This window comes from Anolis sagrei, chromosome 2 (assembly GCF_037176765.1).
Source record: "Anolis sagrei isolate rAnoSag1 chromosome 2, rAnoSag1.mat, whole genome shotgun sequence".
NCBI classification, from domain to species: Eukaryota; Metazoa; Chordata; class Lepidosauria; order Squamata; family Dactyloidae; genus Anolis; species Anolis sagrei.
Genome location: NC_090022.1, coordinates 5,569,625 through 5,586,318, shown reverse-complemented (window position 1 = coordinate 5,586,318; position 16,694 = coordinate 5,569,625). Strand labels below are relative to the sequence as shown.

At 41.6% G+C, this 16,694-nt stretch overlaps 1 protein-coding gene across 1 annotated transcript in view; it reads right to left on the bottom strand.

Moving 5' to 3' along the window:
- Positions 1–9,332: 9,332 nt before the first annotated feature.
- The window catches only part of LOC132765865 (deleted in malignant brain tumors 1 protein-like), a 68,169-nt gene continuing 60,807 nt past the window's right edge, over positions 9,333–16,694 (bottom strand). Inside the window, exons 12-14 of the mRNA XM_067463257.1 lie at positions 15,612–15,917; positions 11,897–12,199; positions 9,333–10,290 (exon numbers count right to left, since the gene is read on the bottom strand). Coding sequence (XP_067319358.1) covers positions 10,136–10,290; positions 11,897–12,199; positions 15,612–15,917 — 764 coding nt within the window. The 3' untranslated portion in view covers positions 9,333–10,135. The remainder of the gene's footprint in view (positions 10,291–11,896; positions 12,200–15,611; positions 15,918–16,694) is intronic.

Genomic DNA, 16,694 nt, shown 5'->3' with positions numbered 1-16,694 from the left:
GGTGTTTTCCTACTTGTGTGAGATGCACCCCATCCCTTGCCAGTAGGCCATCCTCCTGGAAAAGCAGGCCATGGTCGAGGAAGCCAAAGCGTTCCTCCTGACACCATTTTCTAAGCCAGTCATCCTCCATACCATCTAATGAATTGGATATGCCACACTTCTTGAAAGACTTATTGTTTCTGCATCAATACAAGAAAGGAGATTCCATCTGAACATTAGGAAGAACTTCCTGACTGTGAGAGTTTTCAGCAGTGGAACTCTCAGCCCAGCCCTCCCTGTCTCCAAGACTTTACCTTACCTAGAGAGAGCCCAGGGCCGGGTCCAATGCCATAGAATCATAGAGTTGGAAGAGACCTCATGGGCAATCCAGTCCAACCCCATTCTGCAAAGAAGCAGGAAAACTGCATTCAAAGCACCCCTCGACAGATGGCCATTCAGACAAGAAGGAGCCTCTACCACACTCCCTCCGGGGCAGAGAGTTCCACTGCTGAACAGCTCTCACAGTCAGAAAGTTCTTCCTAATGTTCAGGTGGAATCTCCTTTCTTGTGGTTTGAAGCCATTGTCCCATTGCATCCTAGTCTCCAGGGCAGCAGAAAACAAGCTTGCTCCCTCCACCCTATGAGTTTCTCTCACATATTTATACATGGCTATCATGTCTCCCCCCAGCCTTCTCTTCTTCAGGTTAAACATGCCCAGCTCTTTAAGCCACTCTAAACGTCCCTGATTAAGTTACCTCTCAGCACCAATTCTGAGGTTCTTTCCCTTGAGACGTATGCTTCATGTTCAGATCAACCTGAACGACATTGGGAAGTCTCAAGCACCTTCAAACCAGTTCTTTTGGCACCAGAGGAAGACTTTGTGTCTTCAAACACAGGCCATTTGGACTGGGGTTGTGGATTGCTCCAGCATTCATAGCCATTGAGAAAGAGGGACCTGGAAAAGCTTCTCAGCTGCAAAACTCCTTGGACGCAAGTCAACCAGAGACTGTAATGTATGTTTTCCTTCACCCCTTTGAAACTTCCAGCTTATTGCCTTAAAGAGATAACTCTTTGTGAACAATAAAACCTATTTTGAGTTATCTATAGTGTTTGGGTCTTTGAGAGTTCCAGTTTCCTAAAGGAGGGCAAGAAGCAATCCCCTGGGGAAAGATGTCATGTCCATGCCTCTTTCACTAAGAGCTATAACCCCCAGGCATGATGGTACAAAATTACACAGCAACTTTTTGATGAGCATACGTCAACAACTCTGTGACAAGTCAGCAAACCATCTAGATATTTACCAACAAGCTGTAAACAAGCTTAGACCATGTGTAGCAACTTCTACATATAAAAACTTTCAATCCATAATGTATGGTTAATTTGACAGTGAATGCAGGGCAGACAAAAGAGATCTGGCAAATAAAACAAGGGAACCTCATAAAAATCCATCTGGAAAAAATATGGAGAACGCAACTGAATGTAGGACAAAATTTAAAAGTCTACGCAAAGATAGGAAAGGCGAACACACAAAATCCAAGTGGCAAGAACTGGACCAGACACTCACAGAACAGAAGGAAGATACATTTTGGGAACTTGTCACCAGAGGAACACAAGGAATAAGATACACATCAAAAGCCTCAATTGCTGCATCTATATGGATTAAGTATCTTTTGCTCCAAGACAAGTACATTGGAAATCACACGGCCGGACAAAGACAATGACTTCTCTGCTTCATCTGAGTGGGAAGCAGTCTCTAGCAAAGAAGTAAAATCTTTAAGTGCATCCTTGAAACCCAAGAAAGCACCTGGAGAAGATATGCTTCCTCCAGAACTCTTCAAGTAACATGTTGAATGGTGAAGCCCCTTCCTTGCTAACCTCTTGACCAGCATAACCAGCACAGGACTAATACCACGTGGGTGGAAAGTGAGCATTATAGTTCCAATCTATAAGAAAGGTGAGAGAAACAAACCACAAAACTATTGCCCAATCAGCCTACTTAACATCGCCTCAAAGCTATATGCTCAACACCTGCTATATAAACTGACAGACTGGCTACAAGCAAAACAATTCATATGTGAAGAACAAGCTGGTTTCTGAAATGGATATAGCACCATAGACCAATGCTTCACATTAAACCACGTCATAAGGAAATCTTTCTTCTTCTTTTTTTTGGAAAATATATCATAATAAAATTATTTATATATACAAAAGAAACCCTTTTTGAATAAGGAGAACATCCCTAATCCAAATAGTCAGAATTATCATCAGACTAACAGTGTCATTTATTATTAGTAGTATTCTTAGGAAAATCACCTTCAAGGCGTCCGTTCTGGCCAGTCAGAAAACACCATTGTAGGCCCCTTTTACACTGTCATATAATCCAGTTTCTGCATCCCAATTATCTGTTTTGAGCTGGATTATATGGCAGTCAAGGCTCATATAATCCAGTAAAGAGCAGGTGATTTGGATTTTATTTATTTATTTACTTACTATATTTCTATACCGCCATTCTCAGCCCAGGGGCGACTCATGGCTGTTTACAGAACGGCACAATTCGATGCCCATAACAATATAAAATAGCTAAAACATTTAAACATTGATAAAAATTCACTACATAATAACATCAACTCAAAAACTGCATTATACGTCAGTGTAGATCCAGGCTTAGAAAGAGGAGGAAGATTAAGGAAAAGAAGGAGATTCAGTTAGTCTCATGAGAAAGTTCCTGAGAATGCAAGGGGGGTAGATACGTGTCTCCCATTTCCACCCTGTCATTACACCACTACTGGTCTCAATCCATTTCAACCTGTGCTACTCACCAAGGAAGACGATGCCGAGAGAGAGCCACATGCTGAAAGGCCATTCAGGTCTTTGTTCAGCAGTCCAAGCTTTATGTCTCCGTAAGTGGAGCTCTCAGCTGAGGCTGCAGCTTTGGAAATACAGTGCTGCTCAGGAACACTCCTCTGCCCTCCTATCCTTTATCAGTTCTTTTGCTCTGACAAAGAACACATCATGTGCCACCCTATAGACCACATCCCATTTTAAGCTGGAGCTAAAAAGCAAACTAGATGAACAGACAAGATGCCAAAGTCATCTTCTATAGCACTGTATTGATTCAACCACGAGCAACTTTTAAGCAACTTTTAATGTGGATAATATCAGTGATTTTAATGTTTGTATATATTTATTGAATATTTGCCATATATATGCTGAGCTCCGCTCTGAGTCCCCTGCGGGGTGAGAAGGGTGGAATATAAATGTTTTCAATAAATAATAAATATCTCTTCAGTGTTGACTGGAGGATCCATGCTTTATTGTAGTCTAAACACAACCATTGGAATAGTGGTTTGTTTGGTCCCATTGATGAATATATGGGATCCCCTCAAACGTACTAGTCATATATCTGATGGATGCTTACCCATCTTTGCAAACAACCAAAGTAGTTGCAACTTGCCTTACAGCTAAACCTTATAGCTAAACCTGCAGAGAACACCTTTGCAAAATATCACTTTTAGTCATTGCACTGTCCTGAGCCTTTTGTTTGGCCAGTTCTCTTCTAGGTGCAAAGATTACTGCAGATGCAGACTGTGGCCAGGAAATCAGAAGACGCTTACTTCTTGGGAGGAGAGCAATGTCCAGTCTCGATAAAATAGTGAAGAGTAGAGACATCACACTGGCAACAAAGATCCATTGCCTAGTCAAAGCCATGGTATTCCCTGTAGTAACCTACGGATGTGAGAGCTGGACCTTAGGGAAGGCTGAGCGAAGGAAGATCGATGCTTTTGAGCTGTGGTGCTGGAGGAAAGTGCTGAGAGTGCCTTGGACCGCGAGAAGATCCAACCAGTCCATCCTCCAGGAAATAAAGCCCGACTGCTCACTGGAGGGAAAGATACTAGAGACAAAGTTGAAGTACTTTGGCCACATCATGAGGAGACGGGAAAGCCTAGAGAAGACAATTATGCTGGGGAAAGTGGAAGGCAAAAGGAAGAGGATCCGAACAAGGGCAAGATGGATGGATGGCATCCTTGAAGTGACTGGACTGACCTTGAGGGAACTGGGGGTGGTAACGGCCGACAGGGAGCTCTGGCGTGGGCTGGTCCATGAGGTCACGAAGAGTCGGAGACGACTGAACGAATGAACAACAACAACAACTCTCTCTCATTCACAATTCTTGAATTTTGGTGCTACTATGAAGGCATTGTTATTGTTGTCTCATAACACATCCATGTAACATTGCCAGATGTCAAGGCCTGGCCCTAGGTCTCCAATTTTCATGGTTCAGCTCAACGTGGGAGGCCAGGGTGCAAATTCTCTAGTTTTGGAGGAAGAAACTGTTGTATCTTAATATACAGTTCATCCAGGAGAGCAACAGTTTGCTACAATTTACAATGCTTCTACATGGAACACTTTGAAAAACAAGCCCTGGAAGCAGCAACCAAAAAGTCCACTATATGGTTCAGACACATGGATGACTCTTTCACCATTTGGAGCCATGGAGGAGAAGAACTAAACAGGTTCCTGGACCATCTCAACAGCATCCACCCAAACATCCAATTCACCATGGAAAAAAGAAAATGAAGGAAAAGTGCCTTTTCTAGATGTCCTAGTCATCCGCAAACCAGATCAACAATTGGGTCACACTGTCTACAGAAAACCCACACACACACAGATAGATATCTACATAAAAACTCCAACCATCACCCAAGTCAACAAAGAAGCACCATCAAAGCCTTGGCAGACCATGCAAAAAGAATCTGCGAACCCCACCTCCTCCAAGATGAACTGAACCACCTCAACTGGGCTCTACTGGTCAATGGAGACTCCACCTCAAACATCAGAAGAGCTGCAAGACAACCAAGAACAAGCCACGAGAGTCAAGACAAAGACCCACCCAGAGGGAAAGTGTTCTTGCCAGACATCAAGGGAACCATTGATCACAGAGGGAAGCTGATGAGGAAACACAACATACAAACTATCTACAGATCCCCCAAGAAAATCCAACAAATGCTACGTTCAGCAAAGGACAAGAGGGATCCTCTCGCTTCTGCAGGAGTTTACCGTATACTGTGCAGCTGTGGACAAGTCTACAGAGGGACCACCAAACTCAGCAGCATTGCCCAGACACGGATCAAAGTTCATGAAAAGCACTGCAGACTCCTTCAACCAGAGAAGTCAGCCATAGAAGAGCACCTGATGAACCAACCTGGACACAACATATTATTGGAGAACACAGAAATGCTGGACCACTCCAACAACCACCATGTCAGACTACACACAGAAGCCACTGAAATCCACAAGCATGTGGACAATTTCAACAGAAAGGAGGAAACCATGAAAATGAACAAAATCTGGCTACCAGTATTAAAAAAAACCCTCTAAAATTACAACAGCAAAGAAACAGAGAGGAAACAATCAGGGACAGTTAATCACCTCTCAACAAAAGATTCCCCCAGGCACTAACAAGCTACACCAAAAAACTGCCCGGCCATTAAATGCTAATCAAGGTGGTCAGTTAAAACATTCACACCTAGCTCCAACAGACAAGAGTTCTTTGTCCTACCCTGGACATTTCACAGATATATAAACCCAATTTTCCTAGTTCCAACAGACCTCACAACCTCTGAGGATGCTTGCCACAGATGCAGGTGAAATGTCAGGAGAGAATGCCTCTATAACATGACCATACAGCCCGGAAAAAAACCTACAACAATCCAGTGATTCTGGCCATGAAAGCCTTCGACAATACAATGCTTCATAGATTTCTTGCTGGAACTGGCAAAGATTCACTTTGTGGGTCTGAGGTCTCCGTATCAAAAGTGTCCAGATCTTCAATGCTATGTAATACAGTTTGAATCTGTATTATATGGTCCATGTATAGAATCACAGAATCATAGAGTTGGAAGAGACTGCATGGACCAACTCGTCCAACTCCCTGCCATGCCAATCACAATCAAAGTATCTTTGACAGATGGCCATCCAGCCTCTGTTTAAAAGCCTTGAAGGAAGGAGCTCCCATTGGACTCAGAAGCAGTTCCACTGCTGAACAATTCTTCTTACAGTCAGGAAATTCTTCCTAATGTTCTGGTGGAATCTCATTTCCTACAGTTTGAATCCATTGCTCCAGAAGCAGCAGAAAGCCAGCGTGTCCCCTGCTCAATGTGACATCTCTTTAAATATTTAGACATGACTATTCTATCTCCTTTCAGTCTCTTTTGCTTCCAGCTAAACTTACAGAAACAGAATGGAGTGGGATTCCTTCTTCCCTGAATGAGTTCAAATCTCTATCCGTTATACTGCACTGAAGTAGTTTATGCCTCATGATTGTATAACCTTTAGAGGTCCAAGTCTCCAGCTCATCTTCCAATTGCAACGACCTTTGGATTACTGAATCATGCTCTATCTTGGGCAGCTTTTCCAGAATATTTGAGAATGTCACCTGGTCCAGAGACCCCCTCCTCCTTGTGATGCCCCTGCCATGCCCTTCCTAGGTTTGGCGGTACCAATCTTTCTTCAAAAATGTTTTTGAAGGAAGTGCTCATTTATCATCTGGGCTGTGGGCAGGAAGCAAGTGGGCTCACTGATACCGTTCCTAAGCAATGGCAGAGATGTGGGAGATATGAGAATATGCACACTGATAGGAAGATGGCGATCATTTAATAATGCTGTTGTTGCAAAATAAGACCAGAGAGTAAACCAGTCTCACAAGAAGAGTGAAAAAGCTGAAGGAAGGCAGTGGGAAAAAACCCAGCCTGGATTATCTTGAGAAGAGTTTGAAAGTTTGGAAAAGAAGTTAGAGCAGCAGCATCTTACTCAGCTAATTATATACAAGGAAAATGAATGGAGGAAACACTGAAAAATGCATGATGGAAAAATGTAAGTCAAAATGATGAAAAAGTGAAAAATCAAAAGCACTTTGTTTCTGAGCAGTCTCTCAGCGATCTCTCAGTCCTCTTGGGAAGGAGCTCAGAATTGCACTGGAAAGAAAGCTGAGTTTGTTGCACCATCAGTGAACATTGAAGGACTGATGATTCACAGAGGAACCCCAATGGATCTTCTCTCTTTGGGTGGTTCTACATAGGCATGACAATAGAGTTTGAAGCCTTTTCTTTGCTGGGGTGCCTACATTACAAACATCAATCTAAGCCTTTGAGTGTTTTCTTTTCTAAATGCAGAGTTCATCATCATCATCGTCATCATCATATTTAATTACTTTTTAATCGCCCTCCATCCGAGAATGCTCGTGTAAGTCTTGACCCAAGACAGATAGGCTTCCCTTGACTTAGTGAAGGCCTGGTTGTCTGATCTAACTTCTTATTTCTGGTGTTCTCCTGTCAATAAAAGGGAGGGCAAAGAAGAGAATGACTCTGCTCTTGGAGGAGTTAATCAACTGACTACCTGAAGCCTGGTGGCTGCTCCCAGGTAGAGAACCCCTTCCCTAAGCGGCTGGGATGGCTCCTCTCTTGGTCTCCCTCTTCTGCGAAGTTCCCATTTTCATATTCCACCAGAGCTTTTATGCATCAACTGTGCTTGGCTTTTGAACAATGTGTCATGCTATTTGTTGGTTGATATGGCTTTTAAAGTGAATTTTAAATAGTTTAACTCTACTGATAATTTAATATTTTCTAAAATATAACATTGTGAGAATGAGTGTCTGAATTGGAAAAATAACATTCTACAGTGATCCAGAATGTCTTTGTATCAAATATAAGTGTTTGGTCTAAAAGAAGCCAAAGACCAGAAGAATGGGTACAAAATGGAGAAAAGCCGCAATGCATGTTGGTGTGGAGGTTCTGGCAGCCAAAAGCAAAGAGGAATATCTGAACCATGAAGTGAACTTTGCCAACTTGATGGATGAAGAAGATCAAGGATTGGTGCAGTCAAAGGAGTAGAGCCCTTTGTCATGATGGATTGAGCATGGACTGAGTTGGAGGGGGACATGAGAGATTGTCCCTTCAACATGATTGATGAAGCATGGACTAAGTTAAGAACTAAGTTGGGTACTAAGCTGGAGCCCCCAGTGGTGCCGTGGGTTAAACTGCTGAGCTGCTGAACTTGCTTACTGAAAGGTCACAGATTTGAATCTGAGCTCACGCAGTTAGCCCCAGCTTCTGCCAACCTAGCAGTTTGAAAAAAATGCAAATGTGAGTAAATCAATTGGCACCGCTCCAGCAGGAAGGTAACAGCACTCCATGCAGTCAGGCTTGCCACATGACCTTGGAGGTGTCTACTGATAACGCCGGCTCTTCAGCCTAGAAATGGAGATGAGCACCCCCCCCCCCCCCAGAGGCTGACACGACTGGACTTAATGTCAGGGGAAAACCTTTACCTTTACCTGGCAACCAAAAGTGAAGAATATCTGAACCATGAAATAAACTTTACCAACTTGATGGATGAAGAAGATCAAGGACTGGTACAGTCAAAGGAGTATAGCCCTTTGTCATGATGGATTGAACATGGACTGAGTTGGAGGGGAACATGAGAGATTGTCTCTTCAACATGACTGATCAAGAATGGACTAAACTGAGGAATATCGAAGGAATAACTCCTTGATACCAGAGAACCAGAACCAAGACATGAAAGGAACTATGAGATTACATGAAAAGGAACATTATGTTTATTGTCATAGAAGCCATAGACTAAAATTGCTCCTAAATAATATGAAAGGAGAACTTCTTCTGAGATGGCCTTGGTTGTAAAATGAAGCACCACATCAGTGTCCCATCACTTCTGCAAAGGAAACCGATCAGTCCTTTGAGAGAAGATTGGTGACTGTGAGTGAATGTTTGTGAGTGTGGATCCCGTTGATGCCAAGACAATGTATACTTTTAAATGCTGAATAAAAGTTACATGCATAGTGTTTAAACCCAGATCTGGTGTCACTGGTATATTCTTCAGAGCTATAGTCTCAAGTGTACAGATTATGCAGTCTCCCCTCTTCTACAAAGAAAGGACACAAACTGCATATTTGTGACAACTTTCATAACACACTCACACATGTCACTAGATTAATGGGGCTCATTAATTGGGGTTTTCAAAGTGCTCCTGAGTGGGAAATGTAGAAGTAGGCATAAAGAACCCAGATCCACACAGGTAATTAAGATTCGTTAAATGGTTTATTGATATAAAATGTTCAATTCAGGAACATTAAAGAAATAAGAGTAATGTGAATTTCAGGGATTACAGGAGTTGTTTTCATTGTGTGCCTTTAAGAAATTTCTAATTTATGGTTAGGGTCAGGTGAACCCATCATGGAGTTTCCTTCTGGGGCAGAGAATTGGGGATTCATCCGAAGCACCCAGTGGGTGTCCATGGCCAAATGAAGCCCCGGTCATGGTCTCCTCCTCCTCCTCCTCCTCCTCCTCCTCCTCCTTCTTATTTGTTGTCCACATCTCGTGGCTTCCAGTGGTGTAGAGCACAATTAAAGCATTGTATTATAAAATACATGCCATAAAATACCAATATTAAAAAATATCATAAAATACATAGTACAAAGCATAGTACAAGGATTAAAATACAACACTAGTAGAATCTACATGTAACATTCATAATATGAATGGACTGGGTAGGCCTGCCAATAGACAGCACAAATTAAGCCCAAAAGAGTATATTAAAAAGCTCATCGGAATATCTGGAATAAGCCAGAATATCCATTGCAGCCAATCAGAGTATATTGTAAGTAGTAAGTAAGTTATTAAGTAATCCCATACAGAGCTCAAAATGATCCCTTTGTTCTAGCTCTAGTATAACTCTTCTATTTTCCTACTCTGCAAATCTGACTCTGACTTCTCCATAAATAGCAAATGCATATTAATTAGTAATAAGAAATTGACAGCAGTGGAATGAGGGCACAGGGTGTTTCACTCCCACCACGTCAATCACCAACATGCTTAGAAAAATGTAAGATTTATTTAATTGATTAACATTTTGGAAGAAGGAAGCTTCCCTAAATTCCTATGAAAGTAAATATGTAATAAACAAGACATGTATCTTTTTTTTTCAAAAATAGCATATAGACATAGAATGATATATGGTATTAACTGTATATACTGATAGATTACTCTAGACTCTAACTGCACATGGCATTCCTTCTGCCTCTGGCTCCACCGTACTGGCAAGCAGACCTTGGTCCCTGGAACTGGCCGGTGAAGAGGGCTGCTCAAGGCTGCTGCTCTCTCCTCCTCTTCCTCCTCCTCCTCCTGATGGTCTTCCTCCTTCTCCTGCATCCAGCCTCAGCCACAATCCCCACCAAGGCAAGGAAGACCAAGGCAGCCACTCCCAGGTGAATGCTGATCTCAAGGGAGGAATCAACAGCTGTAATAACGACAATGACAACAAAGATGGAAGGACAATTCAGGTGTTGGCTGCAACATGAAATTGTTATTAACTGATCCCAGTGTCCTTGATTCAACTGCTACTCTCACCCAAAATAAACTGATGAAATCAATTGCTGAAATGGAAATGATGTACAAAGCTGTGAAACATTTAACTGACTTATTACAAGTGATCTTTTTTAGCTGGGACCCCAGTTAGATTTAATTCCAATTGTACAGTTTGGAATTATCTAGGCCCACACAGGAGTTTGGGAAGCAATTTGTTTTCCTTCTGTGGTCTTTCATTGGATCTAGTATTGCAAGAAGTAGATACTCACTTGGCTCTATAATAGTAATAACTGGAAATCTACATTAACAGCTTATTTAAGGAGATGCTACTGGTTGCCTCAAAGTAAGTACCAAGACAAGGAGTTCTGCTCTAGTTGAAGAGCAAAATATTGTACATGACGTACTCTATTGCCAGCTTTAACAAAACCCCAGAAAGAGATTCTCGGGACAAATGCTACCCTTTCTCTTGTTACTACATAAATATCTTATAGTCTGGCAAAACTATCATGCTTAGAAAAAAGCTGAGAGTGATGAAGCCATGATGAAAATACCTGATACACATATTGGAAAATATATATTAGATGTAGCCATATTAGAAATAGGAATTAGAAAATATATAGGATGTATGTATGCATGAACTTCACTTCACTTGACTTCTTAAAAGCTGCAAATTAAGATGCCACAAAGAGGCTAGAGAGAGGCCAGAAAGAGGTCTATAGAAAGGAATGTCTCAGGCATCCGGCAAATATCATGACTGGTACCAAGCAGAGCTTATTGTAAGATTAATGAGCCTGGCTATCAATAGGTTTCTTCAGAACTATCTCAAGATGGATATCTTGCTATCAGTAGCCCGGTAGACATTCTGGTGCTATGATGTATAGGATGGTCCTCCTAATGAGCAAACCTTCTCGCTACCATTTCAAGAAGGTATATCGATTAGGGCCAAATAGATATAGCATTACTAGCATAGCCTTTCAGCATAATGAGCAAACCTTCTCGCTGCCATTTCAAGAAGGTATATCGATTAGGGCCAAATAGATATAGCATTACTAGCATAGCCTTTCAGCATAATGAGCAAACCTTCTCGCTGCCATTTCAAGAAGGTATATCGATTAGGGCCAAATAGATATAGCATTACTAGCATAGCCTTTCAGGCTCTTCTCTCTCTCTCCATGATTTTTTTCAGAGATAAAGGAAATACATTCCACATTTTGAATGTATAAAGCTTTTGCAGTTGGCTGACTAGAATGACAATAATTAGGAGTGGATTTGAGTGGATTATCACCTTTGGCGAAACAATACAAGATTTTGATGGTCTGTTGAAGAAGCTATTGAATATTTCTGACATTAAGAGTGGATTACAATCTTTCTGAATATTTCCAGAGAAATTCAGTCATCCAGATTGCACTCCAAACTTTTTATTAATCAGAACAGCTGATTGCAATACAAAAGAAAGACTCTCATCCTGATCACGCTGGTTTTGAGAAGAGAGGAACCCGATGCAGGCTTTGGTAAGGCAAACTGGGAAAGGCATGTACCTGAACACTCCACGCTGGCATCCTGGCTGTGGTTGCAACGCTGCTCTCCCCAGCCTCCCTTCTGGCACTCCCTCAGGAATTCTTCTTCTCCTGTACAGTTGATGCTCTTCAGCCAAATGGGGCCTGATCCTTGGCCATAGTGTGCTCCACCCAATGCTTTGGAGGCATTGCCACAGCCCAGCTGGCTGCAGACCACTTGGGCATCTTGTAAATCCCAGCCAGCATCACAAACGGTCCCCCATGCATCATTGTGAAAGACTTCAACCCGCCCAGAGCAGGGACTTGTGCCATTCAAACGGAGATCTTTAGGAGAAAAAAGAGAAACTTGGTACGAGATGAATGTTGATAATAGAGTTATAAGCAAAAGTTTTGTTGTTAGAATTCACTAGACCAGTGGTTCTCAACCTGGGGTCCCCAGATGTTTTTGTCCTTCAACTCCCAGAAATCCTTACAGCTGGTAAACTGGTTGGGATTTCTGGGAGTTGTAGGCCAAAAACATCTGGGGACCCCAGGTTGAGAACCACTGCACTAGACAATAAACACTGAATCCATTAATTTTACCTATATGTTGATTCATCATTCAACCAATGAATGGATCTACTCTAGCTGGGAATAACCAGCAGGATACCAGTCATTGTGATGACTTTGAATCAAATTGGTAAAATAAAAGAATTTAGTATGAGGATGCCTTGGTCTCAGACATTTCCACTCTAACTTAGCTTCTTGTTTTTTCTGTATGGGATAATTGGAACTGAGGTCTGCTCTCAACCAAACCTGGTACACATATCTATCATGACCAACTTAAAATAATTGTGGGGTTTGAGGACAATGACAGAGGATGATGATGATGAGAGTTATGGCCTACCCACATCTGGAGTGGCATGTTAATCCCAGACACTCATAATGGATCTGAACTAATCTTGGTAAACACTCTCATCATGACCATCTGAAAACACTGGTGGGGCTTAAGGGGGTTGATAAAGGATGATGGAAGTTATAATCCATATGTAAATCTAGACCAAACCTGGTACAAGGACCCTCTGTTATTCCATTTACAATAATGATAGGATTTGGCAAGGGGGGGGGGGGCAAGAAAGAGGATGATGGAAGCTGGAGTTCACCTAAATCCAGAGAACTGTGTAATGCTGGTTCCAACCCAAACAGATCTGGCTGATGGGATTTCCAGAAAGAAAGATCTCAGATGGGTGGGATTTGCACCCACCCAGACCTAAGGATGATGGGAATTCCACCTGGCCAGATCTGATCCTGGTGGGATTTGCGGCCAGCCAGTTCAATCTCTTATGTGAGTTTCAGATTCACCAGGATTGAGGCTCATAGAAATTGGAACCCATCAGATATACCCTTTTAAAAAGGTCCCATTATACAGGCATACATTTTCTAATGAGGCCATTAATAAAACCATAAAGCTAACCATGATTTTTTTTCTCATGAATCGCATTTGAGAATACATATGCTGGCAATGCCAGGTACACCTAAGCTAATCTGTCTATACACATATTAAAAGTGAAAATATATGTGTGTGTATGTGGCTGGGGTGTCCACTTCCACAGACAGACTCCCACTTCCACAAATAGCTATAACCCACAGTGCTGAGGAGTCACCAAAAGAACTCCCTCCAATGACATTTCAGGCTATAGTGAGAGTCATGAACATGTAGCCCAACCCTGCCAATGTCTTCCCCAAATACTAAGGCCCATCACCCAAGGAATGCTTTCATTCAGGGACAATTTCATCCTAGATTTTATGTGTTTTCTCCACCACAGGTAGGCATCGCAGGGTTCCTTTCTTTCTCCATTGGTGTGGAATTTACATGATCCCACTCACTGCCTCTTCCTTAATCCTTAACCACAGTTATAAGGGAAGGGGAAATACCAGATGAGGAGACACAAATAAACAAAGATAATGGGTGACAAGCTGAAAATGTGCTTTTAAAATACAAACGGGATGGCTTTGATCCTGAAGTGGTCAAGAATAGTACCATTAGCAAAGAAATCGCATTGCAATGTGCTTTGTTTATAGGAAACGCTAGAGGATGGAAAGACAAATAAAAATGGACTTTTATGTACGATCAAGTGTTGTTAGACATTACAGGAATTACGACTCAGCAAATAGCAAGAATGAACAAACAAAAGGACATTACAAATAGATGGGAGGTCTACTTCAACTGGGTGAAAAATGGAGGAGCCAACGATCACATCAAAGAAAAAATACGAAGACTTTCTCAGTGGATGAATCTGCAAGATTAGTAGAAATATACTGTGGTTGAGAAGGGAGGGAGAGGGAGGGAGGGGGAAATATAGGAAGAGTTGGAAGGTAAATGTTAAAGAAAAGGAAGTATCATTGTCATGATTATAAAATTCAATTAAAAATACAATGAAAAACCCCCACATTTTCCTACTCTTTTCAACTCTGTGTGCATAACAAACAGAGCAGAACTGAGCAGCAACTAAGCATACTAGAGTTTGGAGGATTGACTCCACATGATCAAAGTTGTAGTTCACCCTGCATCAACTCAGAGCACTGCGACCCCCGTTGACAATGGACCTGGACCACATTTGGAACACTCAGAACCAAAGAAAAATACTGGAGAGGTTTGTGGGAGGGGGATTCACCTTGATTTATAGCTGTTGTAGGTACTGGGATGTATAGTTCACCTGCAATCAAAGAGACTCTGAACCCCACCAATGATGGCCTTGCACCTGATTTTGCACACAGAACCCCAATGACCAACAAAAAATGCAGGAGGGCTTTGGAGAAAATTCACCTTGATTTCTAGGAATTACAGTTCCCCTACATCCAGAGAGCACTGCGAATGCAAACAAAAATGGATCTGCACCAAATTTGGCATTTGTCCAATATGCCCCAATTTGAATAATGTTGGATTTGTGGTGGAATAGGTCTTAACATTTATTAGTTGTAGATACTGGGATTTATAGTTCACTTGCAATCAAAAGCACTCCAAACTCCACCGATGATGGACCTGGACCTAACTTGGCGCACAGAACCCCCATGACCAACTGAATGTATTGGGGGGATTTGATGGGACTGACCCACCATGGTGGGAGTTGTAATTCATCCTGCAGCTGGAGAGCATACTGAACCCCACTGATGATGCGTCTAGAGCACATTTACCCAACGTGACAAACTCTAAATATTGATAGAATTTCAGAGGGTTAACCTAGCATGATGCGAGTTGCAGTAGACCCACAACCTTATGTATTTTGTAAAATTAAAAAATGCCTTCTTCTAATAACCCAGGCAATGCCAGGTACCCAAGCTAGTATTTAATATAGAAGAGTCATACACATCTACATAATTTATTTGGGTACATCCAATGTTTGTGTTGCTTTCTTTTTATTTTCTGGTTCCTAGAAATATTTTAATTTCAGTTGAAATTAGTGTAGAAACAGTATTTTCCCCTTAGTTATAACCTTTTGGAGGCTAACAGTAAGTTATAGCAATAATGCTGAGGACTTGGCATTTAAAACATCAGTGGGGATTTGGAAGAATGGAATATAAAGAAGGAACTCATTGTCCTCTTCACTGCCTTACATTTTTTATAAGGAAGCACTATTCGCAAACCACCACAGCACTTGCACATTTCACCACAATTTCTTCCCCAAGTTTTTACTCTTTTGAGGGAAGTGTGGAAATTTCCTGAATTATCAACATGTCTTTAGTTTGCATGGGTTACCTGAGCACACAACACTGGCATCTTCTTCATGACGACACTCGTATAATGTGTGCATTTTGTAAAAACAGTTGTACAGAGAAACCTCTGTCCCATTGCATTGGACTTCATTTATCAAGATGGGATCTTTTCCTTTTCCAAAGTGGGCTTCTTCAGGAGCTGACACAGCTTCTCCACAGCCGAGTTCTCTGCACACGACTTGAGCATCTCTCAGGTCCCATCCATCATCGCACACTGTTCCCCAGGTCCCATTGCGGAACCCTTCGACTCTCCCAGAGCAATGGTCTGGACCATTCACCAATCTAGTTTCTATTGATGTTGGAAGAATGAAAAATGCTTTATTGATCTATAGTTCACTTCCTCGTTTTCTCCATCATATCTTCCTAGTCATGGGGCCATTCATAGTAAGTGTAGGAATTTAGCTGGCTATTGTGGAATCAATATAGAAAGAAGGCTTTGTTGTGCAGGTTATCCTATCTCTTAGTAATACTCATTAGTTGTCACTGACTAATTCCAATAGTCCACACCTACATACTGCAGCTGGCAAATGAATGGGTCAGGATACACAGTTTGGAAAACTCTGGTCAAAATATTTCATTGTCGAAGGGCATTAATACATAAGTATATTCCTATTGTTATTTTATACAATACCCCCAACAATTTATAGTTTTTTAAGGGCATCAGAATAAAAATATAATTTTATGTCTTTTTCTGATCAATTTCCAAACTACCACAATTGCAGTGAATAAAGATACCAAGAATGGACCAGTGGCAGCGACTCCCCACAAAGACTATATTGTTTCAACAATTTAATAAAATATATCCTTTCATTTCAACTTTCTATATTCCTTGTACATTTTAATATTATTTCTCTCCCCATGTGTGTATATAGTATATGGAACTCATGTCAAAATATAACTGTAGCTTGTCTTCATCCTGGTGAGAGGTTACTCTGTCCTGGTTCATTCAGTTTAGCTTAAACGCTCGCCAGGCGTGGATCCTCTTACCTGCGATCCTAACTCTAAATTCTACTAAACTATCATGACATTACTTGTTCAGCACTTAAGCCATGAAGGACAGAATGCA